At 44.0% G+C, this 23717-nt stretch overlaps 4 protein-coding genes across 6 annotated transcripts; all 4 read left to right on the top strand.

The window, feature by feature from the left end:
* The first annotated feature begins 116 nt into the window (after positions 1-116).
* Positions 117-3988, top strand: LOC115739623 (RNA-binding protein 24-like). 2 transcript variants are annotated; one of them, XM_030672827.2, is made up of 8 exons: positions 117-267; positions 368-803; positions 921-1044; positions 1195-1324; positions 2549-2585; positions 2697-2985; positions 3526-3720; positions 3795-3988. In XM_030672827.2, exons 2-7 carry the CDS (start codon positions 618-620, stop codon positions 3612-3614), a joined length of 855 nt encoding a protein of 284 aa, XP_030528687.1. In that variant the 5' UTR covers positions 117-267; positions 368-617; the 3' UTR covers positions 3615-3720; positions 3795-3988. The 2 variants fall into 2 exon arrangements, with proteins under 2 accessions (XP_030528687.1, XP_048130489.1); XM_048274532.1 differs by having other exon boundaries at positions 117-803.
* A 1949-nt stretch (positions 3989-5937) lies between these two features.
* Positions 5938-7140, top strand: LOC115739622 (protein EXORDIUM-like 2). The gene has a single exon (XM_030672826.2). It carries the CDS (start codon positions 6054-6056, stop codon positions 7005-7007), a length of 954 nt encoding a protein of 317 aa, XP_030528686.1. The 5' UTR covers positions 5938-6053; the 3' UTR covers positions 7008-7140.
* A 1248-nt stretch (positions 7141-8388) lies between these two features.
* LOC115739620 (serine/threonine-protein phosphatase 2A activator) lies at positions 8389-11905 on the top strand. Its single transcript, XM_030672822.2, has 2 exons — positions 8389-9663; positions 11617-11905. Exons 1-2 carry the CDS (start codon positions 8477-8479, stop codon positions 11621-11623), a joined length of 1194 nt encoding a protein of 397 aa, XP_030528682.1. The 5' UTR covers positions 8389-8476; the 3' UTR covers positions 11624-11905.
* Positions 11906-13493: 1588 nt separating this feature from the next.
* Positions 13494-16185, top strand: LOC115739621 (F-box protein FBW2). 2 transcript variants are annotated; one of them, XM_030672825.2, is made up of 4 exons: positions 13494-13779; positions 13888-14132; positions 14640-14968; positions 15371-16185. In XM_030672825.2, the coding sequence occupies exons 3-4, from the start codon at positions 14652-14654 to the stop codon at positions 16023-16025; spliced, it is 972 nt and encodes a 323-aa protein (XP_030528685.1). In that variant the 5' UTR covers positions 13494-13779; positions 13888-14132; positions 14640-14651; the 3' UTR covers positions 16026-16185. The 2 variants fall into 2 exon arrangements, with proteins under 2 accessions (XP_030528685.1, XP_030528684.1); XM_030672824.2 differs by lacking the exon at positions 13888-14132.
* The last annotated feature ends 7532 nt before the right edge of the window (positions 16186-23717 follow it).

Genomic DNA, 23717 nt, shown 5'->3' with positions numbered 1-23717 from the left:
GAGGCAAAACCCAGACGAGGACAGAGAAAAACAACACAAGGAAGACAACCCAGAGATGGTCAAAACATTGGAGAAGAAGTTGAATCTTTTGATTGATTGGAGGATGGGTGTGTAAATTAATGCATCAGACAGTGAGGCCTCCCTCTCTCTCTCTCTCTCACAAAAGCCTCTCACTCGAGCAGCTGTCATTCCCACATATACAAACCCCACCACCACCTCCTCCCTCCCTCTCTCCTCAGCTCGGCCAGCAAATCACCGCTTGCACCTGTCGGATCTCTCTCTCTCTCTCTCTCTCTCTCCCTCTCTGCAACACCAGGTGCTCTTTGTTCTTTTAATTGACCTACTTTGTGTTTGGTTTCAAGAACAGCAACGATCACAGGCAGACCCCTAATATCAGCACAAACGATTCCCTTAATGAGCTAAAATCATGGAGGGGACGGCGGTCGAGCTCAACTCGTGCGCGGGTGACGAGGCGGCGTCGCGGGGCCAAATGAGGTGGAAGAGAAGATATCGCCACTGAAACAAAGCAAAGAAAAGAGCAGAGAGAGAAAGAAACGCACGCGCGCACGTCCTCCTTGAAGCTGAAGCTCCCTCTTTTTGATGACATTCGCACTTCAATGGCCTACCCACCGCACTACCGATCCCAGTTCGGCGACACCACGTTGACCAAGGTCTTCGTCGGAGGCCTGGCCTGGGAGACCCCCACCGACGACATGCGCCTCTACTTCGAGCAGTTCGGGGACATCCTTGAGGCCGTCATCATCACGGACAAGAACACCGGCAAGTCCAAAGGCTACGGATTTGTAAGTGCTAGTTTGTCTCTCTATTTCCTTTTTCATCCGACGTCTGTCCGTAGAAACTGATGAGAGTACTCTCTCTTATGCCCTTTTCCTTCCGCGCGGGGGAACAAATAACTTAAGGTGACATTTCGCGACCCGGAATCAGCGAGAAGAGCTTGCGTTGATCCCAACCCGGTCATCGATGGAAGAAGAGCCAACTGCAACATCGCTTCCATGGGCAGACCACGACCTTCGCCGCCCCGAGGTTCGTTAACGATCTACCCATCACAATGCCGGTCGCTTGTCGTTTTGATGTCGAAACTCGCAATGATGAACACGTGACGTCTGTGATGAGGAATCCCTTCACTGTCCATTCTTTTATCAAGAAGTTCAACATGTCTGTGGACCACTGCAGGGAGAGCACAAGGTGGCAATTACCCCTACCAAGGAGGAGCACCGCCGGCAGCCAGCGGCACCGCGCCCTACAGCGGACGAGCGCCGCCGCCCCCGCCGCCGCCGCCGCCGTTCGTCTATCCGCCTTACGGGTCAGCTCTCTCGTCAATCTATCCACCTGCATATTCATCTATCTGCACATGCATTCATATCCCGTAAAAATCAAAAGAAGGGTCGTTTGCTTTTCTGGATGCTCATCACGCCAGTCCTTGGCCACATATCCTAGGAGGAAAATGGTCCACACCTCACTATTCTCGATGCCCGGTTTTTTTTTTTTTTGTGTGTGTCTGTATGTTTTTTTTTTAAATTATTATTTAAGGTGGATATAATGAAAACTACATTCGCAGTGTACAGTTGTTGTCAGCATTGAAACAATCGGTCAGGGTTGACCGGGCATCGTAATTGTAACTGGGAGGGTAGTTTCTGACCAGCATAAAGATTCACATGTGCATCCCTCATCACGTCCTGCCACTAAAGGGTTTTATCATTTAAGCATTTGCTTCTTTATTTTCATTTCTATCATGCTGTGGAGCGACTCAAGATTAGGTCACGAGATCAACTTTGCAAAGTAATGTTAAAATGTAGCTCCTAGCATAAAAATTCGCGTAATGTTCTTGTTGTCGTGCGAGTCGAGTCAAGAGAAAGTAATTCCTCTTAGTTTTACTTGTGCGGGATGGCTTGCCATCGATGCACCATGTGCAGTAACCATGGCAGAACAAGTGCACATTTTGAAACAACAAGCCGTGGTACGGGGCTAGAATTTTACTAGAGTTTTTCATGTTTGGATCAGCTTAGAACTGACAGGATGAGTTAGGGACAGCTAAGCACCGTGCATGTGGCCCGCAATAAGCTTGCAAATTGAAATTTCGGTCCGTGCATTTTCGATCCGGTCCAAAAGAAGAAAAAGGTCGTGTCAATAAGTGTCCCTGGAGTATTAGTTCAACATACTCGATTTGGAAGAATTTCATTAATCCGGTAAGCATTCCAAAAGAGCTAAATTTGTCATTTAAGAACCATTGTTTTCTCGCGTTATACACAATTAATACATTAAAAGAAAGAGAAAATATTTCTTCACCAGATATTATCATACGGTAAGCGCACATAGCACGAGAAATGTGCTAGAATGTGACTTCACAAGCATCTCGAGACACTCATTAACGAAGCCCTTTCAAAACTTGCAAGTCCTACTACGTACTTCTCGGCCTTTCAAAGTACCATGTTATTTGGACAGATCGATTTTTTCTAACCTTGTGCGACCTAACTCCATTCCTTTTCCCGATTAGCTGATTAATCGTGACGAATTGTGACGCTTTCAGGTACTCGACTTACCCTCCTGAATATGGATACCATCAAGTGAGTCTCTCTCCCTCCCTCCCTCTCAATGTTCATTTAATGGGATTAGTGAAAGGATTACGAGGTTAAACCATGTGCTAATCAGTGGGATTAAATTATTTTTGGGGGCAGGCACTGTACAATCCGATCCTCCAGCAGCAGCAACAGCAACAGTACTATCAGCAGATGTACGGGGCGTCGCCGGCCTCGACATCCGCTGCGGGAGGCGTCTCCCCGTACTACTATGGCTACTCGGTGCAGGCTGGGAGGGGAGGTTACTCCACGCCCCGGGCGCACCGTATCCCCGGACCCTCTTACCTCTACTATCCTGCGCAGGGCGAGGGCTCCCTCTCCCAGTTCCACCCTCCTCCCCCTCCCACTATCCAACCTCTCAGGCTTCCCTTCGCTTCTCCCGCAGCAGGTGATTTTTCTCTTAATCCCCATCAAATCTTCTTCTTCTTCTTCTCCTCCCAAAATTGCATGGAAAAGATAATTGGGTGGCAAATGGGAAAAACTTGTACGTGAGTGTGTGGGCAACCGGGGCCACATGGGGCGACCCGCAAGAGGCCATGTGAGTGAGCTGTCAAAGCTTCGTGGGTATGACCCATCACATGATTCGGGTCCAATTCGGGGAATGCACAGCAGGGTGGGGGTGGGTGTGGGGGGGTGAGGGAGAAGAAGACCTTCAATGGCAATTCGCATTCGCATCGTGCTTTCCATATCATTCACTGCGGTCGAGCCTGAGGAAACGCAGGTCGAGTCTCCATCCTCGGACTCTGTTTTCACCATCGGGAACCGCTCACGCTGTTAAAAAAAAAAAAAAAACGATTGTAGTGTCGGATTCTGACCGCACGTGCAGTTAAATCACCATCTCGATGTATTAAGCAACTGGATAGAAATTTTTAACCCCCTTTTTCCACCTCCCCCTAGTCTCACGAGGTGTGTTCATCCATGGTGACAGATGCGCACAACGCGCCAGCTTCAGCTGCCACGGAAACGTCGTCGTCGTCGTCGCCAGGGATCGCTTCTTCTCAAGCTCCGACAACCTGAAGAAACGAACAAACGCCATTCGAGCGTCTAACGGGGAGTTTGCTTTACGATGATGATCCGTGTTCCTCCGATCCACCAACATCCCTCCTGTCCCCGAGAAAACATCTTCGCGTACATCCTTGCTTCCTGTTTTATATTTTATGATCCCTGGGCCTTTAGAGAACGCAGAGCAGGTGGAGAGATGATCATCGCCACATGACCGACCTCGGAGGAGGAGGAGGAGAGAAGACTAATCATAATCAACACCTGATTTATTAATTTTCATTTCTTTTTTTAATCTCTCTCTTTGACAAAAATGATTCATTCATTTTTCTCCGCGCTCGCATCCCGCACGGATTCGTTCATCTATGGTTGGAGCTTATTAATATCTTTTTTACCAAAGGGTTACGTGACAAAAGGGCGATTTTTTTTTTCTCTCTCTCTCTCTCTCTCCAATAAGGGATTGTCATATCATTTAATGATAATTTTTTTTTTGTCCACAATTTATACCTAGGAGTTGTCTTGGAAACCAAAATGTACGCAGGTGTTTTTTTTATTTTCTGGGCGGAATTACGGGACCATCCGTATCGTACCTATCTTTTGATTTGGCCCCTGCCGTCTCCACCAATCGAATGTCCGAGCAGGGCGAGTCCGAGATAACGAGTCGCTCTCCCGGTTTTTCGAGGAGAGAATACTTTTGGAAATCAATCTACCCGCAATTTCTAAATCCGAGGGGCCAACCGGCGCCGTCAGCAACATCATTTGTAGTCAATGTATGCCTCTAGAAAATTTGGTACCAAAACTTATCTCGTCTAGGCTCCAAACGACCCTTACTGTGTTTAAGCCATTATATTTACTCGAACTTAGCCTCGGCGGTACAACACGTACGATGTTTATATATGCCTTAACCGGCTAAGGTGCATCATAAATGTCAAAACTTGTGAACGAGACTCGCTTTAGTGCTAAAACTTTTAAAACGATCACTTAAGTGTGGATTTTTTTTTTTAAATACTCGCTTAGATACTAACTTCGATTTGAGCTAACGTGATCGGACGGAATTGGCACTGAAGTGAGCATTTTTCAAAATATTTGACACTTAAATAATCGTTTTGAAATTTTGAAGCCAAACTAAATGTTTTTTAAAAAAATTTGGCACTAAAGTGATTGTTTTGAAAATTTTGACACTAAAGTGAGCGCCGTACGCAAGTTTTGGTATTTGTAGTGTACCTAAGTCTTCCCTAACCATATGACCCATATGATCATTTGACTTGGGAAATGAGAAAGTTTCCCAAAGTCTACCTTTGGAGCTCGCCATGCTCTTAGTCCCCAGCAGCCTTCAGCCATGGGGCGGCGGCGGCGTGGGCTCCAAAGGCCAAACTCCCTTCTTTGTACAAGTTGATGATCTCCCTTGTCCACCCAGTCCAAAATTGACCTTCTCTTGTTCCTGCCCTCGCAAATCACAGAATTTTCTGCCCCATACAGCCACCCATCTCCAAACATGAGACAACGACCATTAGCTCTACCCTGTTTAATGCAGTGGATCTTTTTAAATTCGATTCATTTTGGATACGCGATATCTCGAGACGCCGTTCCAACGCCAGGTTATCTCCTCAAATTCAATCGAAAGCGGATCGTTTATACTCTTCCCCGTTATTCGAGATGACTAAGCATGGTATATAAGTAGGGAACAAGCAATCTTAACCTTAGGCTTAGATAACCAAAAATAGTAATTAATCGGTTACTAAAACTGAAATTTCAAAAAATATACGGAGTAAAAGTACGGTTCTTAGCTCTCTCTTTTTTTTTTTCCCTCAATTACTAAATTCATCGTATCCTACTACGCGCACCTCACATTGGTTAATACAAAGTGAAGAACTCAATTATTAGTGGGCTGACTTGATCGGAAACAGTTAAAACTCCCAGTCGCTTCCCTCAAAACCGACCAAAGACAGAGTCCCCGTCCTTGGACTCAAACATGGGTTGCCTCTAACCTTCTTCAATTTAGCCACGCTCAACTTCATAAAAGAAAAACCAGTCAGAAAGGTAAGAATCAGGACGTGTGATATTTTCCCATCCCCCAGGTGAACCTCCCGTAGTTTTGCTCGCACGTGTCGCGACAAGGGCAGCCAAGAGAAATTGTTTGCTGCGACCGGAACTGTTTGAGCCTCGGCTCGCGTGAACCGGAAGATCATGTGAATCCCCGTCTCTACCGACGGTGGATGTGAGCTAGGCTCATCTGCTCCAGGTTCTTGTAATAACGTTTCCTGACTTTGACCCCAGCTTGGTCAAACAAATCTGCTCAACGCGCCTGTGTCTACTGTCCGAGACATGCTCGTCACTCCCTTCCCCCCTCCCCTCTCCTGGCTGTCCAGCAGAGCTCGCAAACCCTCCGTATAAAAACGCACGGGCACTCCTCATCGCTCGCTCACCAACGTGAACTCTTCCCCATTTTCCTAAACGATGGCTTCGTCGTCTCCTCCTCCTCCTCCTTACATCCTCGTCGCCCTCCTCCTCGTCCTTTCCCGTCTCTCCGCCCCATCCTCGGCCACCACCCCGAGGATGCTGTCTCCGCTCAAGACGAAGCCCCTCGTCCTCAAGTACCACAAGGGCCGGCTCCTCAAGGGCAACGTCACCGTCAACCTCCTCTGGTACGGAGGCTTCTCCCCCGCCCAGCGCTCCGTCGTGGCCGACTTCTTCCGCTCCCTCAGCTCTCCCGCCAAGTCTTCCCCCTCCGTCGCCTCCTGGTGGTCCACCACCGCCGCGTACGCCGGTGGCCCCGCCAACATCATCTTGGGGAAGCAACTCGTCGACAGCAGGTACTCTCTGGGCAAAGTGCTGAAGAACCAACACATTGTGAGCTTGTCCTCCGAGCTCAGTCCCTCCAAGACCGATAGCGATGGTGCTATCAACTTCGTGTTGACCTCGTCAGACGTTGGCGTCGAGGGGTTCTGCATGAGCCGGTGCGGGTCCCACGGGTGGTCGACTGCGGTCCGGGGCGGCAAGGGCGCCAGGTCCGCGTACGGGTGGGTCGGCAACTCGGCGACCCAGTGCCCCGGCCAATGCGCGTGGCCCTTCCACCAGCCGATCTACGGGCCTCAGATACCTCCCCTGGTGGCCCCGAACGGCGACATGGGGGTCGACGGGATGGTCATCAGCTTGGCCACGGTCCTGGCGGGGACCGTCACGAACCCGTTTGACAACGGGTATTTCCAGGGCCCCGGAGACGCGCCCCTCGAGGCCGTGAGCGCTTGCACGGGGATGTTCGGGAAGGGCGCGTTCCCCGGCTATCCAGGGGTCGTCCCGGTGGACAAGACGACGGGAGCAAGTTACAATGCGATCGGCCGGAGCGGACGGAAATATCTGCTGCCGGCGATGTGGGACCCCAAGACGTCTACCTGCAGGACGGCCGTGTAGAGCAGCAACCAAGCAATACATACACGCACAAGGAGCACTTACATTTTCATACGTGTACAGCGCACACGTGGGGTTTGTTCTTATACGTCTTGTGTTTTTTTTTTCTCTTTTGGGCTTTAAATTATGTTGTTGAGTATAATATTTCGGAATTTGCGGATTACTTTGGACGGTGGCTATTGTAGATCGCCTGAACAATGTGATTTCGTTGTGTCAATCGAACGTCAATGCATGTCAAACGGCTCTCTCGTTTCTCGTGTGTGTGTGGGTATGGTATCTATATGGAGAATTTGTGTGTTTTTGTGGGACAGCCTGTTGAGAGAAAGGAGGCATCAGCTAATGCACGAGCTGAAAAAAAAAAAAAAATCTAAATTTGAATTGTACAATCGAATTCGTGAGTGATGAGATTTCTAAATCGGGGTGTGCATCGGCCCCGATCTAACCCGTAAACAAGACCAGACCGGCTGATTCTAGATGGTTCCCTATTTCAGAATTTTGGGACCGGGAATAACCGATCATGTTTCCAATTCTCGGGAAGGTATTGAAACGATCAGATCGCACCGGCGAAACCGACTCAAAGTATATTAATACTATTATTCTATTTTGTTATTCAACAAGAGCAAAAAATTTAGATTATTTATGGGAGTAATTTTTTCTTTTACTAGCGACTTCTCTATGATTAATAATTTTATCCTACGCTGAAATAACTTTCAAAATATTTAGAAGGTTTTAAGAAAGAAGATAAACCATTTTAGAAAAATAACGCCACCGTTTCCCGAGACAACCCAGGAATCAGATCTGGAGCCGAACCGAGACCGGTAGGTCGGTTCGATCCAGCGTGGGCAAGGTCGGTCCTCGGTTTCACAGGCTAGGAGCCAACCCTGTCTTGTCCGATTCTCGATTTTTAGGGCGAGAATCGACCCACTTTGAAATTGACCGCTCCCATCTCTCAATACGAGGCTCTTACCAGCTCTAAAGGCGCGTAAGCATTTTTTAAAGCGAATTTGGAGATGGTTTTGAAAATCGATATGCAATGTGAAAGGCTTGACTTAAGGACGTCACTGGAAAAATATACGATATTTTATCTATACTTATAATTTTCTAAATCTCAAACCAGGTGTAATGGGCCTCGAAACATCGAAAGAGGCCCAGAAAAAAATCTCCAGCTGGACTTCGTCTTATATTTATTATTTAGGCCCAGACAGTTGGAAGCATCATCAGCCTCGCTTAGTCAGAACTAAAAGCAACCAAAGTGGAACCATCCAATCCAACGCCGTGAATCCATGCGCCACTTTTAATCATGACCGTTCACGTTCCACGAATACTCACACTGCTAAATCACCACCGTTCACGTTGCGGACTTCCTATTCCCCGTCGAATCCCTGCAAAAAAAATTTTGGTCCTCCTCCATCTTCGAAGTCGAGAAACCGCTACTTCTCCCCATTTTCATCTCCGCCCTCCTCCACCTTCCGATGGAATCTCACAGCGACTGCGGCTCTCCAAACCCTCCCCAAACACCTGACTCCACCAGTTGCACGGCCACCGGCGCCGGCTCCGCGCACTCCGGCGCCACCTGCGCCAAATGCGGCGGCCCCACAGCTTACCCTTCTCCCCCGCCTTCCTTCTCCGGCGTGTCCCCGCCGCCTACCTACCGGCCCATCCGCGCCCCTGCCGTCAATATGTCGCCGGAAACTCTGTACTCTCAGCAACAAGCCATCATTCTAGCACCAGTGCCTCAGTCGCAGAAGGTCCCGATCATCTCCCCTCCTCATCAGTTCCAAGTTCCGGTCAAGAGAATCCAGTCTCCGGACGATATCCGCCGGTTCCACGACTCCGACGTCTCCAAGAACTTCCTTGGCTTCGTCGTCGCTCTCTCCGAGTCGATTCGGGGCCACAAGGCTTCAGACTCGTGCCACGAATCGTCTACTGTGTCCGCGATCGTGTCGATTCTCGAGACTCTGACTCGTTGGATCGAGGAAATTCCACCGGTCCAGCAAGCCGCGCGTTACGGTAATGTCTCGTACAGAAGCTGGCACGAGCGGTTGGTAGAAACTAGTGAATCCTTGATGCTCACATTTCTTCCTGATGATCTGCGATCTGCGACGGTCGAGGTTGTACCCTATTTTACTGATAGCTTTGGTAATTCAAGTCGTATTGATTATGGCACTGGGCATGAGACCAATTTTGCTGCATGGTTGTATTGCTTAGCGAGGATGGGAGTTGTTAAGGAAGAAGATTACCAAGCTGTAGTGGCTAGGGTTTTTGTGAAGTATTTAGAGTTGATGAGAAAATTGCAGTTGGTGTATTCTTTGGAGCCTGCTGGTTCACATGGGGTTTGGGGTCTTGATGATTATCATTTCTTGCCTTTCATATTTGGGTCATCACAGCTGATCGGCCATAAGTATATGAAGCCCAAGTCAATTCACAATGAAGACATATTGGAGAACTTCTCCAATGAGTATATGTATTTCTCTTGCATTGCTTTTATTAAGAAGGTGAAGAAGGGACTGTTTGCTGAGCATTCACCGCTGCTGGATGATATCAGTGGAGTACCTAATTGGAACAAGGTGAATAGTGGGTTGCTGAAGATGTATAAGGCAGAGGTCTTGGAAAAGGTCCCCATTATGCAGCATTTTCTGTTTGGCTGGCTCATTAAGTGGTACTGATTTTGTCCCTGTTCCATTCTATGGTGATATGTGGTTTAATTGTTACATGGTTATTCGTATCATAGGAGAATACTCTTGGTTGAAAGTTATAATTTTTATTGGAGGATGTGATGTTTGTATTTGGTGATGTTTTGCTGGTCTAATTATTGTCGTGTTACAATAATCATTCGATATGCATCGGTGACACATCTGTTCACCATTCGAACAAAGCATAACTACTGCGTATCTCATGAAAGTTTGCTTGCCATCTCTGTTCAAACATCATTTAATGGGTGCTAGGTATTTCCGGATTAAAATGGCAATTTGTGATGTGTTTGGTATGCTCCAATGGTAACTGATGCTGTTGAGAGTAATTTTCGTCAATGTTGTGCACCTAATGCTTTCACATGGGAATCCTTGGGTCCTGTGCTACTTGAGTCAGAGCATAAGCAAGTGATGTTGGGTATTGAACTTTACCATCTAGGGTGCAGTGCTTTACTCTGTTACGCTTGCTACTTCACCTGATTGCATGGGATCAAGTTATTTTTATTTATATACCGGTATTAAAGATTAAAGCATGAAATGCTGCAAAAATGATTTAATTTTTGGACTTGTGATATGTGACTAAAGTTGAAAGACTATCCTGTATGCATATGTATGCCAGGAACTCTCATGAAGGGCTTCTCGACAGTGTTTTGTTCATAATCTACGCTTCTCGCTTTCTTTACTTGCCTTCTTCCTAAACTAATTAATTTCTATCTGTACAACTGTACTTTTACTAGAAGGATCCAATTTACGTAGCTTTGTAATAGATGTATACTGTCCCATTGGTACAGAGTCTGGCACGAAATACTTTGCTATCACATTCTGTTTTTCAATTGTGGATGTTCAAGTTGAATATATAAGATATGCACGATGCAATTGCATCCATTTCAGTAGGACCATATATTTGTTGAGCATTCTTTACTTTAACATGAAGCAGACTTTGTATCTGATTGTTGGTGATTTCTTTCTTTTTGGCTTTCTATAACAATTCATCACATGTATTTAAAGATTTCCAAGACCTGGTTCCAGGTGCATGATTGCTGCCTTGGTTTGAAGTAGCTATTGATCTTTTCGAGATATGATCATATCTGATCTTTATGCAAATAGCTGATCAATCTGAACACATTAAATTATCTTATTGGTTCGATGTAAAACCCATGTGGCTGTTGTGATTCATATATAGAGAATCTAATAACTATGAACCATCCGGGTCTCACTTGGAGTTAGTATTTTAATGTAGGGTCTTTCGGAAGTCAACTAATTTGTTCCTTTTTACTAGTGTCTCATCTAGTTTTCGGTTAAACCTCCCTCTTATGTTTAAGCTGCTCCTTTTCAATTTAACACCTGATACAAGACGAGCACCAAAAAGCCCATGGTAATGCATCGATTCCATCATTTATGTGTGGCGATGCTGTTTGTAAGACCTATGCTGCTTTCATAATGTCTATTGTAGATTGAATAACGTCCAGCCTCTTTGCTACTGATGTAGAAACCGCCCATTCAATTTTTCATATCTTTTGCTGGTTCAATTTAATTTGACACTACTGAAGAACAAGTAGGTAGAGAGCCTAGTATATCAACTTGAAGAGAGTAGTTGAAAAAGTGCATTGATTTTTCTTGAGCATGCATTTCCTTTGCTTGCATAGATTCCTAATTTCCTTGACTTTGACTACCAAGGCAATTCTCTAGTTCGACAAGGTATAGGAATTTTTTGTAGAAATGAGAGTGCTTTTCTGTTGTTACCTCAAAAGGTGTTCATTTTCACACTGTGCTCAAGTGCTTGTATGATCTACATACTAACAACAAAGTATTGCAATTATGTTCTGTTGGTTATGTCGGTAGGCTTAGGATTCTTCATATGCTTAAGACAGAAGAGTGTCAACCGGAGGCTTTTAACTGTTTTTGGTTTATTTTTTTCCTAGGGAGTAGACGTGTGCTTGTCTGCTGGTGCTGCCTGCTGTTTCATAATCTGAAGATATGATTCGAGGTACAAACCCACTAAGCAGCAACAAGAAGTTACGATCATCTGGTAGTTTGGTTGAGCTGTTCCTACTTTATTATCTTTACGGCTAGTTTCTTAATCAAATGCACGGTTCGGTTATGTCGATTAAGCTGTTCATCAGATTAATTTTTTGAATCTCTGACATGATAACATAGGGATGTACAAAATATCTTATGGTATCGGCAATGGCAGTTTGTCTTTGCAGCTGAGGGGAAAGTAGTTGATAAGTGTAAGCGCACGAAGGCAGTTAGTTGTGTTTGAGGTGCCAGCTCCACTGGTAGTCCTGACGATGATAATCATGGAAATCTGGGACTCCGAGGTTGGTCCAATCCTAGACTTAGTCAAGGTTATCAAATGTTTGGACGGTGTGATTTGACATGAGAAATCCCAAATTGCTGATATTTTTCTCTCAAAGTCAATGTTCTCTTGTATTCAATAGCTCGATGCTGAGTTCCTTTCTAGGGAGAGGACAGCATTCGGTTTCCACAGTGCAAATTTGATATTGTTATACTTGTCCCCATCCTAGATCGAAAGCTGGAAAGATAGAGTTTTATGACGTGTTTGTTTCGCGAAAATAAACGAATGAGTTAGAATACATTATCCTGGAAAATGATCGCTCGAATTTGTTAAAGATAATTAGTAAACAAAGTGTTTTTACGATCGACAAAAATCTGTGTCAAAATATTTTTGTTGGTATAAAATGTTTTCTAGGTAATTCATTTTTTCGTGACATAGCCTCTTGATGAACGCTAGGAGTCGATCGGCCTTCTCTGATATGATTGCAGATCCCCATCCGATGGATGAAACATGACAGCACTAATTTCAGACACTCAAAGTTGTAGTCGCATGCTAATACAAAAAAGAAAGAGAAACCTGAGATCCCATGAAAAGAGTTGGCATCCAATAATCGAGAAGGGAGACATGGCCTCCACGCAACCCTCTAGCAAGTAGCAACCTAGTGTCACACATTGCACGGTTGCTAGCCTTGGTAGTAGCCTCACGTAAAACAAATGGTGGACTAACTATTAAGGGAGAACATTATTCAAGACAACTTCTTATGCGAAGAGAGGCCCTCAATTGGAAGGCTTGAGCCAACCTTAAAGCCTAAAACATTATGCCTGCCTGGCTGGGCCAATATGGCACGACATACGTGTTCCCACGCAGTCCAAAAGTGATCCACGCTTTCATGTACTGGAAAAACCAAAACGTGAAGGGGCGCACATGGGAAGAAGGGGACCGTGACACTGAGGCTTCCCTTTGGATGTTGGTCTCGTGACTTCGGGACGGAGTCTGCGTTGCTCGGTCGGTCCTCGTGTTTCGGTCCACCGTCCACACACACCCACACAAGTACCGTCGCTTCTTTCTCGGGTGAACGATCGCGTTCCGAAACCGCAAAATGCAGACAGACTTACGTTCTGTAAATCTTCACAAATCCGTCAAAAAATAAAGAAAGAAATAAGCTTACAAAATCTTCGGCCGGCGTCGAGTGATGAAGGATAACGTTCCCCCGTTACCACGGTTGAATTCTTTACTCGAGGAGGTAATTATTAATACCCCGAATTCAAGCCCCGCGCATTTTCTGTGCTCTCTTCCTTTTTCCGTAAAAGATTCTTTTGTTCTTGAAACCTGGATTTTGAGTTTCACCCCTCTCTCTCTCTCTCTAGTTAGGAGAAAATTAAGCTTGCACGCCACCAACTTGCATTTAAAGCTGTTTTAAATACCAGGTTTGACGGTTCTCGACTCTCGGCAGTAATAGTAAGACTGTCCCATTTTTGTCCTCCTCCTCCTCCTCCTCCGTTCGGGAGTACAACATCCTCCCCCACTTTCACTTTTCCACAAAGTCTTTTTGATGTCTCGTCTGCTTTTCTGTTCTCTCGCTCTCTTGTTTTTACTCTTGTTCTTCCGCTTGTTTGCTGGTGGTGGGAGTGAAAGCTTTTTCGGTAGGTAGGCAAGTTTCCCCGTCTCTCTCTCTCTCTACTCTTCCTCTGCTTCTGTGGCGGATAAACCGGCGGGTTTTTAGCAGAAACCCAGAGGAAAAGAAAAAACCTCAGGCAATTCGAAGGGAGATCTCGCTCCTTCTTGGGTACATCTTATCTTTTCTCATGCTTGTGTAAAGTTCCTTTTTTTGTTTATCTTTTCGTTGTCCCTTCCCTCTCTCTTCATACTCTGCTCACTGGGAAACCTTGGGCAGAGCAAAAGAAAATGTCGGTGGTTTTCATTTGGGTTTGGTTTGTCAAGCACGGACGTTCTCTTCCACTGGGAAGTTTCAGCTCTCAGCTGAGTCTGACTTCCAGTTTCTTGATTTTCAGCTGAGAATGCAAAGTCTTGATTTTTTTCTTTCTATTTTCTTCTCTCTCTCTCTCTCTCTCTGGCCACTAAAAGCAAGAAGATCCAGGGAGAGGGTTATGGAGTATTTTATTTCTTTCGTCTCTTGGAGTAGGTTATCGTTCCATGCTGCTTTACAGACTTTATTGCAATTAGCTTTCTTTTCCAGTTCTGTGTTAGGAGAACTGCTAATTTTGTCTAATTACTTGTTTCAATTATGCAAAGCTCGATTTTTTTCAAGTTCCTGATCTCATCTGGTTGTGGCTCAACTTTTCAAGCTCCATTTTTTTTCCTGTCATTCGGTCGAGAATTTCACTCAGACGTTTGCAGATGTACATGCTTGTTTTTCTTTAGTTGTTTTAGTTGTGATTTGAGTGAGTGAAATCTCTTTTATGAAATTTTCAACCCCCACACTGGAATCTTTCATTTTTTTTTTTTAATTTTTGGGGTTTGTTAAACTTTGTCTGTCCTGCTTTTTCCTATTCCCTTCTGTTCATTTGCTTCTGCCATATGTTGCCATTTCTTGAATTTGAAGCTTGAACTTTGTGTGTGCATTTTCATGTATTATTGTGAAAGACTCGATTTTGAGGTGCTTCTTGCAATCCTCTTATGTTGTAGGGCCCAGGATAGATGGAGGAGGGAGGTGACTATCGGCGATGGGACGAATTAATACCCGACGCTTTGGGATTAATCTTTAAGAATCTGTCGCTTAATGAGATACTGACCGTGATTCCTAGAGTGTGCAAATCTTGGGGGAAGGCGGTGATTGGACCTTATTGCTGGCAAGAGATAGACATTGAGGATTGGAGTAAGGAACGTTGCTTTCCCGGAGACGTAGATCGTATGCTCCGGATGCTGATCACGAGAAGTGCGGGATCGCTTCGAAAGCTCAGTGTGTCAGGCACCGGTCTCCATGATGATGAAATTTTCTCATTTATCGCTGATCAGTAAGCAAAACCAATCCTTTATATGCTATAGTCTATTAATCATCTTTAGAATTGTGACATTCAGACTTTGCTAGTACGTGAAAAGAAGATCTAGGAACAGATGGGTTGTTGTTCTGGATAGGGAAAACTACGGCAATGCTTAATCCTAATTTGTAGCATACTGCCATTTTCCTAAGTCCTACATCAAATACTACTGATGAAGTTGTACTAAATGATGCACTTTGGTGATTTAGATGATTTTAAAGGAAATCCCACATCAAACATTCCTAAAGGAAAGCATTTTTTTTGTCCCCAATTATGATAAGAAAATCGGGATGAACTTATATTTAGAAGAGCTTGTGATCAATGGCTAGAGTTCGTGAATTGTAATGTGTCATTTCTTTTCCTTGTCGATGTTGCTAGTGCTGGTTCGGTCCACACGTTGCGATTGCCTCGTAGTGAAATAACAGATCCAATAGTAGAAAGCATAGCAGGAAGGCTTTCCACGCTGAGTTTTTTGGACCTAAGCTACTGCAACAGGATTGGTGCTCATGCCCTCGAAGCCATTGGGAAGAACTGCAAAATGCTTCTTGGTTTGTGCCGGAACATGCATCCAGTAGATACCGCTGGCAAGTCCTCATTGGATGACGAGGCTCATGCCATCGCCTTGACCATGTCCAAGCTCCGACGGCTCGAGATGTCTTACCACCTCGTGAGCACCCAGAGCGTTCTCGAGATAATATATAGTTGTCCTGAGCTAGAATTTCTAGATTTACGGGGTTGCCACCATGCGAAACTCGATGAGAAGTTCCTCGAAGAAAGGTATCCCAAATTGAAGGTTCTGGGGCCTGATGTTGTGGACCAGTACGAGAGGAATGAGTGGGAGGAGTACTCTGATTTTTCTGATTTCTCCGAGTATTTGGCATGGGAATTTGTGGCCGGAGAAGTTGGAGATCACTATGATAATGAGAGCTTGGATGAGATGTGGGACGATGAAGGGAGGTTGGAAGACCTTGAGCTGAGGTTCTATGAAGGAATTGAAGATGCAGGACTTTATGGTTGGCCCCCATCTCCTTGATCTTAGGTTTATATGCATGAACTCTTTTTCGTATTTGCTGTTTCCTGCATTATCAATATGCACTTAGTACTGCTACATGATCCATCTAATGATGTATGTACATGCTTCTGCAAACTGGTATGTATTTCCTTCTGGAATGAATATGAAATAGGAATGAATACTTTGCCTATATCCTATGTCATTGCTGACCAAAGGGTTTGTTCTCATTTGAAAATCCCTCCTGTATGTTTGGTTATACTCTCCAAGTTCGCAGAAATTTTCATTGATGATATTGAGTGGCTCTTTCATATGTGCTCCATGGAGACGTCAATTTCAATGAGGATATTTTTCAGTGTGCAAGCTTTTGTAGTGCCCTGTTTTCGTCTGCGATCAACTGATGGCGTGTTTACTGTACTTACAGAGTCGCTGTTTGTGCTATGACCATTCTCCAAGATGCTATGTGTGGTTTCGTATTCGTACTTAACAACTGGAAAGAAACATTGAGAGACTCTCAATCCATTTATAGCGTAGAATAGATTTCTCTTTAAATGTCGATTTTGCACGTAACTGTTACGCATATTTCTCACAATCTCCACCAATTCAGTCGATGCACTCGAATGATTCATTATGAGAATGTTTTGTGGTCTCTTTGTAGTCCATGTCGCATGAACCATATATACGGCTGAACTTTCAGATGACTCAATAGCCCCTTCCACTACATGTCTTTATCGGTGCAACCATTTCGCTAAACTCATAATGTGGATGTGCATCCCTCCTGGGTTTGATCTGTCCTTTGTAAGTTCAAAAGCTTAACATGCTGTTGATAATGCAATTGAATGTGAAAACCCAGAGCAGAGGAGTTCCATTTCTCAAATATGCCGGTAGGTATATAGCTGAGGCTTGGGACTAGACCGCATTCAATTGGGCACCACAGCTGATGATCAGCCAGATTGCGCGGCTTGGGACTAGACCGCATTCAATTGGGCACCACAGCTGATGATCAGCCAGATTGCGCCTGAGACGGAGGAGTTGGTTGGGGCAATCTCTCGTCTCTACCAACCTAAATTTTCGGAGATGATGTTCTCTTTGAGGGCATTTAGTTGATGAGCAGGAGTGTCTTCTCTCTCTCTTTGATTGATTATGCATACACAACTTGGCTCTGAAGTCACATGATTACATGTGATTAGTGACTTTGGATCCTGCAAATCTTGCAAGTTCATAAAGCATGTTGAGACAAGAAAGTTTGTGCTTGGCCGCTCAAGAGATAGATAATCCAATCTTGAACCTGGTGCAGCACGTGCTCTGTTTCATCCCAGCATAAAAAACTACAGAAAAATGAGGAACAGGACGAAGAAAAGGGGAGACAGGCATCGTCGGTTCTTGGATTTCTTTGCTGTAACGGTGTGATTGATGAAGTGCTATATTTTGTCTGCTTTTATTTACTTTCCACTTAACCTGGTGGATGCAACGACATCAGTTTAGGATTTGCAGAGATTAATGGACGTTGAAGTTGTCCAAGTATTGCCAATATCTAGCTACCCGCCATTGCGAAGGACGCTAGATTTTCTTCTGTAAAATTGATCCCGGTCTGCACGGGGTCGATGATCGCTCGCACTGGCCTGACTTCCATCATATCGTCAAGCCAACAATGCTGTGATCGATGATCACTAGACGACCACCACCACTATCAATCACCCGCCGCCGCTTCCATCACTTGGTAATGCTCAACACGACCAACCTACCCACCATTGTCGGGATGACGAGCTCGAGCGGCTTCAACCCATACGCCCAAAGTAATACGTTTACCAAAAAGGCTTGTGAGTGACTCAAGCTGCGCTTTCAAATACTATCAGACTCGATGTCAAACAACTTGATTCTGCATTCAAGCTACTCAGAACAATTTGCAATCGATGAAAACGGAGCCGATCTTGTTCAGCTCCGAAAACACAATACATTCCTTTTCATTCGCAAGTCACCACTACCAAACCATCTTCTGCTGCTACAAACTACATCACCATTAGATATGCTGTCTCAAAAATATGGAGACCATGAACCCATATGAACTTTTCGCTTTTGCATTGACATGCGATTTAAGAAGTCAATGGATGGTCCCCTTTCTCCCCAAGAACAAACAGAGGCACCCATTTGCCTCCTGGTAATGCACTTGTGGATCCAACAGAGGGAAAGCAACAGGTCGAGTGAATTAAAAGCATGCGCCCAGTTCAAAATGCCAAAACATCAAGCATATCCCAGGTGGGCCCACTCGCGATCCCGGGTCAGCAGTCCATTGGATCCGGATCCAAGCAAGTAATTCCACACGTACACTCTTTCCAAATCAAAATGCAGAGTACAATTATTGATGGGAAGATTCGCAAGACCAGCCTTTTTTCTTCCTTTCTCTTGAGTAATTTTGGGTGGGGGCCAGTCAGGAATTTGGATGCGCTGTAGTAGTTTGAGCTGGACTGGCAGCTGCAGCGTCCGTCCTGGACAAATTAGCAGCTCATGAAACAAACCACTTCTACCCTTCCTCTGTTGTTACACTTGTTTATTGATTGGATAGGCTGAAGTGATAGCCTTCTACGATGTGCATGAGCGAGAAGGCAGCCTCCCCAGGAGGCCCACGTTTAGAGATGACTGGTCAGAACGTGACAGAGTGCATTGGAGGCTCGCGAAACCGTGACAATTTGATGACACGAGTTCGCGTTGCCACGGTCGCTGTGGCCGTAGGCTTAATGCCTCTCAATCCCTGGAGCTTGCTTTCAATCATTCCGGAATGCCTTTGGAAAGAAGGACGAGTTCTCTTACTTCCTAGATCTCCGCAGACTAATCCACCATTTGTTCTTTCGTCCGACTTCTTAATCCTTGTATGCAACTGAGACAGTGTGTGTTCTAAGTAGTTTTTTGTTGATGGATACCTTTATATGCTGGATTAAAAACTTAACAAAGATCCTGATACATATCTCAAGAGAGGACCTTAAGCAAGATAAGCTTGAAGAATCACAGCATAGCTCGCCAAACCTCTTCATTGGTGTGCTATATAAGAAGGTTCTACCTTTTTTTTTTTGGTCAAAGAAGGATCTACTTTAAAAGTAACATCAGCGCGCATTTTGATTTGATTTTCTGCAGAAGATATCTTTCTTCGCGACCATTCTAATTGAACAAGGCTTCTCTTTACAGTGGTGAATTTCCTCATCCAACTCAGACAGCCGAACACCAACGGACCTGGACAAAGTGCATACCCCCAGCAAATCTTGGCCAAACATTACTGGCCGAAAGGACACTGAAAAGGTATACAGCATTCTTTCTTTTATAGCAAACAAACTACTCAGAGCTCAAAATATGAAGCATCCACTGACCGACCAGTCCTTAATCGCAAAGTTGATTAAACAACACAAGGCTAGGCCGGAAAGTAATGCTTTGGCAAACAAGGATTAGGCCAAACCAACCAGTGCCAAGATACTCTTCTCTGTTCATTGGAGATGGCCCAGGGAAAGAGCTTTGTCAGGCAAGGCAACTGGGCTTTCGTGTGGAAAAAGAACTTCATGATACCATTATACAGGCGATGTTCCAAATCCCAAAAATCAGAGCTTTAACACGCGAAACCCATTCCATTTGAGGCGAAAGAACGTCCACTCAGACTTTACTTTAGCGCCTTCAGCATTCAAGCCACTTCAATGGTTTTGATGCTGCAGCCCTTTCCTGTGTTCGTGTTGTCTTGCCGTTGCCGCTGGCAAGAAGTCTGAAGCGAACCTGTCTTAAGGTCTTCAATGAAAGATATACCAGCTCTTCAGGTATTAAGGAGTCTGGTTTACGGTTAGGCCTTCAGACTCATAGACATTTTGTTGTTTAATATGCATAGAGTTACTAATACTTATTAGAGCAAGAGACAAACAAAGGATTTTAAAGGATACTGGACGCATTTGCGTTTTGACAGCATCTTAATGGACAATTTCGACGAGTTTCGCGCGGTTTGAAAGCTCATATTCGCTGGGTGCGCGCACATCCTAGTAAAAGTAGCGCCTTACAATTTTGCTCGCTTGCGAGGCCAAGGTCTTCAACGCTTTTGGACTCCTGATCGTCAGCCCTAGCATAAAAAGAAGAAAAAAGAAAAAAGAAGCTGCTCTGTCCTCTGCACTGGTCATCTGTTGAGGATTAGAGTTAAGAGTCTGGCTTAAGTGCCCGGCTCCCTCTGAGCTCTGGTGTGGTGTATCCATGTATCATCTGAGGCAGAAGAAGGTAACATGATGAATATATATCTTCTTCTTTTCCGGCCAGTACTGGGCATGAATTTTTCACCATTAAAGAAGAATGACCAAATCAACAAGACAAAAGCAAGGTCACTGCAAAAAGCGAAGTCCCATTTCTCCGGTAGTGCGCATTACATTCTATGATCAAATCCTTTGGCACCCTTTCAACCTTCCACAATTTGTTGAATTTTTTTTCTTCTTTTGCAATCCAAAATGGAAAGGGCACTTTTGTAACTTCCAGTAGATTTCCAACAAATGCTATTCCCCATCTCCTGATATCCTCCCCACTCGCGTCCTCATAATCCGCGGCCAAGGCATTTCGTCGAACTCCCCGCGTGCGCACCTCACCGGGAGCTCCGTGGTCAGCCTACCTCCACTCCGACGGCAGCCTCCTGCTCGTCCTCAACGGCTACCTCCACTCCGCCGTCGGCTTGCTGCTCGCCGCATTGATGAGACCCCACATCACAATTATTCATCTCCATAAAGTTCAATACGAATGTAATGATTCACGTTGTAGTTTTACGAACAAAGTGTCGGATAACTACGAATAAAGCAACCAACAAAAAGGTTCGGTGATCATCATTTTCCTCATCCTTCATTTTTGTCGACGCTGATCAACCTTTGACTTTTGCGACCTGGTATGCCTTTTGTAAGAAATAAATTTGCCACCATGAAGCTCTAAAGTATGCTCCATCTTTCCTTTGTAATCAACCGAATTTCGCTTTACGTTCCTCCTACTAGCTCAAAATTAGGTTCTCTAAATTTCTTCAATGGACTAGTTCTGCCTTTGGGATCGTGATGTCCTTTGCTTTAGCTCCAATTAGACCGTTAAACGGATGGATTGGACCGAAAATGATCCAATCCATATTGATCAATTTAACTGTTTTGATATATTTCCATGCAATACAAATCTAGCGGTCCATCCCGATCCATATTCCTAAAACACTTTCATATTTAATCTAATTTTAAGAAAAACTTGTTTTTTTTTATAAGCTTGTATTTTTGTAATTTTTTCTTTTTTTTTAGGACTCACCGGATTTCCTTCTTCTTTCATTGGCCGCCGACCGGCGACCCCGCCGATGATCGGCCGACAACCCGCCAACAACGGACAACCGGTGGCGACTAGTGATGATCGAAGACCAATGAGAACTGGCGGCCGGTAGCAAGGCTTGAGCTCGCCTGTGGCCGTTGCCAGCCAATCGCAATGAAGGACTAAGGAAAAAAAAAATAGAAAGAGCAAGAAAAAATAAAATAAAATAGGAAAACTTAAAAAAAAAAAAAAAGGGCCCCGAGTGCTTTCATTTTTTCAAATAATAGATTGAAGTTGACTTTGTTTCAAATAAGGACATGAAGTGCCTGCATTGTCTCAAATAAGAACCTAAAATAGATATTGTTTCTACCGAAGGTCTCAAAAAAGGGCCCGACTCACTAGATGTAGGGGCATTTTCATTATTTATCCTTTGTTATTATTTTATTATTTTTTCTATGTGTATTCCTTTATTCTGTTTTTCAAAAATTTTAAAAACTAAAAACTGAAAGTGAAGAAAAAAAAAGACATAAGAGGGAGGGTAGCCCCCTACTTGTATTTCTCTCTCTTTTTTTTTTTTTTTCAATTTCTAGTTTTTTTATTTTTTAATTTAAATAAAAATTAGGTTAAAATTGTATTTTGACCAAAATGTCCTTGATTAGCTAGAATATTTAGTCGGCCGGCCGGCGAGATGAGGCCTTTATTTAAAACGGTCATGGCCACTCCAGGCCTTTATTTGTTATAATGAGGGCATTTTATGTTATTATTTGAAATAAAGATTACTTCGGGCTTTTAATTGAGAAAATGAGAGCACTTGAGACCCTTATTTAAAAATTTTTAAATAAAACAATAACATAAAAGTTACTAAAAAATTCGTGGCCCTCGCCTGGTATCGAGGAGGAGCGGGCCCTCACTAGATTTCGAAGAAGAAAAAAGAAAAGGAAAAAACTAATATTTTAAATAAAAATTTTAAAAATAAAAAAAAATTATTTATGACTTACTTAAGATAATTAGGTAATCCATTTAGACCCATTTTAAAACTCGTTTAATATGTATTAATTTGTTAAGTAACTAACTTATGATCCATTTAAGATTTTTTTTAAAACTAAATGCAACTCATTTATAACCCACACTATTAAACACGGGTAAATATGTGGATTTTAGAACCATTTTGCCACCTCTAAGTCTAACAAGTATTCACATAAACGCGGAGTATAAAAAGGCTTTCGGCTCGAGGTTTTATCGTTGCGCAACAAATTTCTCGAGATCAAAATGGGGAAATTGCTCCTTATGTAGAGAGTGATTGGAACTTCAAGCTATCCGTCTTGAACGGATGACATGCCGATCAACTTAAATGGACGACCCATCTTTTCGTTTTTTCTCCCTATTTTCACCTTCTCCTTCCACCGAGCAAGCACGTCCATCTCCATCCCTCGCTACGCCATCGCCGCCACCATGTATCACATCATTGCTATTCTTAAAATTATGCTAAGTGGAAAGAGTAACAGAACGAACCGGTCATTTGATTTTGGTCCAATGTGCAATATCTGTCTCTGAAATTTTAATTTGTGTAAGTGGCTCATGAAATTTACCCAGCGTGCAATGTAGTTCATAAACTTTTAAATTGTTCAAAATGAACCCTTAACAACCGGTAATCGTTTAACGTAATCCCGAAACCGCATGAAACTGTTTAGAAGTTCATGTACCATATTGAAAAATCTCAAAATTCGGTAATGACATTGCACGTCGAATCAAAATTCACGAATCATATTCAACAAATTAAGAATTCATAGGTCACAAGACATATAGGATCAAATTTCATGGACCATGTTGTTTTCCCATTGCAAAATTAGGCTTAGACCTAACAAAGAATCAAGAAAAAATTTCAATTAAGGGTCCGAAATGCTTTTATTTTCTCAAATAAGAGCCCGAAGTGCTCAAATTGTTTATAAAAAAAAAAAAGACATAACCAAAGGGCATTTTCATCTTTTATTTTTTTATTTTTCTTTTTGTATTTCTTTTTCCTTTTTCTTTCTCTTTTTTCTCCCCATCCTCCCCTCCCCTTCCCAGGCCATTGTCGACACCCGCCTTGCCTAGGCCAACGTCGGGTGAGGCCGGCCTCGCCTCGCCTCGCCAACCGAGGCGAGGACTTCCCTAGGTCAATGCCGGCGGGGCACGCCCTCACTCGACGTAGGCCCGGGTGAGGGTAGTGCGCCGCCACCCCAGGCTAGGGCGGCCCTTGCCTAAGGCCTACGATGGCATGAGGAGGGGATAAAAGTGAAAAAGAAAAAAAACGAAAAATGAAAAGAAATGGGAGAAGGAAAAACAAAAAAAAAGGAAAAAAAACAGTAAAAAGCAAAGGGACAAAAAAATCCTTTGGTGTAGGCTCGTTTTTGAAATAAATTGAATATTTCAAACATTTATTTGAAATAAGAATCA

This window comes from Rhodamnia argentea, chromosome 2 (genome assembly GCF_020921035.1).
Source record: "Rhodamnia argentea isolate NSW1041297 chromosome 2, ASM2092103v1, whole genome shotgun sequence".
NCBI classification, from domain to species: domain Eukaryota; kingdom Viridiplantae; phylum Streptophyta; class Magnoliopsida; order Myrtales; family Myrtaceae; genus Rhodamnia; species Rhodamnia argentea.
Note: the sequence above shows the minus strand (reverse complement) of the source record. Positions and strands in the feature narration are given on the sequence as shown.